Source organism: Hydra vulgaris, chromosome 05 (assembly GCF_038396675.1).
Source record: "Hydra vulgaris chromosome 05, alternate assembly HydraT2T_AEP".
Classification (NCBI taxonomy): domain Eukaryota; kingdom Metazoa; phylum Cnidaria; class Hydrozoa; order Anthoathecata; family Hydridae; genus Hydra; species Hydra vulgaris.
The window spans coordinates 37,772,501-37,775,000 of record NC_088924.1 but is presented as its reverse complement, the minus strand read 5'-3'; the positions used below and the strand labels follow the sequence as shown (position 1 = coordinate 37,775,000).

The window sequence follows — 2,500 nt, the reverse complement described above, 5'->3', positions numbered from 1 at the left end:
ATATATGTATGTATATATATATGTAAGACCCTGGTCCTGGCCCAGACTATGGTTTATCAAACCCAACCCTAGCCCAGTCAAATATTAGCCCCAGTTGCTTACTAAAGGCATGGAAGGTGTCTGCGGAGTATATTATTATTGAGCAAACGATTTTAAAAGTTATACACACATATAAATATACATATATATAAATATAAATAAAATAAATTATGTTAGTGTATTTGACAAATGGAGTGCTCTATGTTCTTAAAGAACAGAGCAATAATAAATTAGTAAAAACACTTACATAATTTTTTTCTTCAACAACTTATTTCACCATAAGTAGGTTCATTAGGAAGAATTTTAAATTTCTTCCTGATTAGGAGCATGCAGATATCATGCAGAGCAACCGATTTCTAAAATTCAGTAATTTTTAGGTTAAGTGGTTTAAAATAGATTCATTTTGATAAATGCATTTTTTTTTAAGGTCTCTTTCATTTATAGTGGTGATAATCTAATATACATTGACTCTGTTTCAATATCAATCGATGGTATGAACTTAGCTGTACCTTTATTGAGAAGAATTTTAATTTCTTATGATTATGGTGTGCATTAAAATAATTATAATATTCAAAATTTTTATTCTAGGTATCATTGCAAGTTGCTCACCAATAACTTTATCAAATAAATGTGGATTAAGTACTTCAGGCTCTTCTGAAAAAGGATGGGTATTTTCAAGTTAGTCTTTAGCTTTTTTTATTTTGCTATTTTTATTGTAATATTTTGTTTTTACAATTATAAAAAAAATTTTATTTAAAAATTTAATAAACAATAATAATAACCATGATATAATAATTAGCAATATTGAATACCTTTGTTTAGTTTAAAACAAAAGTTTAAAAGAAATTAATGAAGACAATAGTTTTAAAATTTGTTTTTTAAATGTCAAAGATATTTAAATATCTTCTGAAAATCTTTTTGAAAAGTTTTTATGAATTTTCGGATTTGTATATAAACACATAAATTAATAGATTACTTTATAAATATTTTTATTATTTCCTTAAACAGCATAAATTATGCAAAGCATAATTTATGCTGTTATTCGTATATTAATATTTAAGAATAAAAAACAGCATTGAAAACTTTATAATTTAATTTATTTTAAATACTGTTTTTTTAAAATAAGCATTAAACAGCATAAATTATGCAAAGCTAAAATGACTTAGCATTGAGTAAAAATCATAGTTTTATTGAATGCATGATAGATTATGAAAACTTATGTTTTGATTTTGTATAAACAGTGTTGGAAATATATTATGGGACAAAAATAAAGTGATGCTGCTTTGCTATTAATAATGGTGTATTTTCTGCTCCTATTCTAAATAACAGTACTCTTTAGTTTTAATCTGAATCGTTTGACACAGAAACAAATGTTGCGCAATTTAGATAAAAAAAATTGACTCATTTGTATATTTTCAATCATTAAAGTTAGATGATTTTGATTTTTTTGTTAATTTATGCGGAAAAATTTAATGGGACAAATTATTTTTCATGAAAAATATCTTATTTAATTCTAGTATATAATTCGTATTGTAAGATAGTAATAACTTTCTGAAGGTAAAACACTTTTTTCTCAAAAAAAAATTTTTTCTGAACTATTTAGGAGCAAATTTTATATTTTAGCAATCATTGCTCCAGCAAAACAATTTTTGAATGAGAATCAACAAAAATTAGTTTTGGATTAAGTTAAACAAAAAAAACAAACTTACAGAACTATCGAAAAGATACTGGAGTTTGACGCTTCACCATTTCAACATTGTAAAAAAGTTTGAAAGTCACCAAATTGTAAAGGGATGCGGGTGCAAACGTAAGACTACCATCAAAGAAGATCACTTGATTGTCAGATCATTCAAGAAAAATAGTTTCGAGTCATCCAGAAAAGTTGCAGAATGTACTGAAAATTGCACTGGAACCAAAATAGCTGTATTTTGGAAAAAAATACTGTGGTTGGATGAATCCAAAGTTAGTTTAGTACATTCTGATGGTAAACAAAATGTTTGGAGAAAAACTGGTGATGCTTACAGTTTATGCTGCACGCAAGGAGCCATAAAACATAGAGGTGGTAATATAATGGTATGGGGCTGTATGTCATGGAATGGTGTTGAAAATCTTGAATTTATATAAGATACAATCAATTTGGATATGTGCATTGATATTTTGAAAAATAGTTTGACTTCATCAGCGTGTAAAATGAGATTTGGTAGAAATTTTATATTTCAACATGGCAATGATCCGAAGCATAAGTCGAAAAAATTAACAAAATTTTTAAAATCAAATCTATAAATGTTCTTGAAGAGAAAAGAAGAATAAGAAACTGCTGTTACAAAGGTTTAGGATGAAATAAGTTCTCATATTACAAAAAAATTAGTGGAAACATTTAAATGCTATTATTTAAGCTAAAGGAGGTTACATAAAATATTAATTCTACGATAAGTCTTCTTAATAAACTATTTGTGTAATG

General features: G+C 26.0%; 1 protein-coding gene across 1 annotated transcript in view; it reads left to right on the top strand.

Moving 5' to 3' along the window:
- The window catches only part of LOC136080362 (mucin-2-like), a 200,982-nt gene that overhangs the window by 41,819 nt on the left and 156,663 nt on the right, over window positions 1-2,500 (top strand). Inside the window, 2 exon segments of the mRNA XM_065796978.1 lie at window positions 467-530; window positions 628-717. Of these exon segments, the coding sequence (XP_065653050.1) occupies window positions 467-530; window positions 628-717 (154 nt within the window).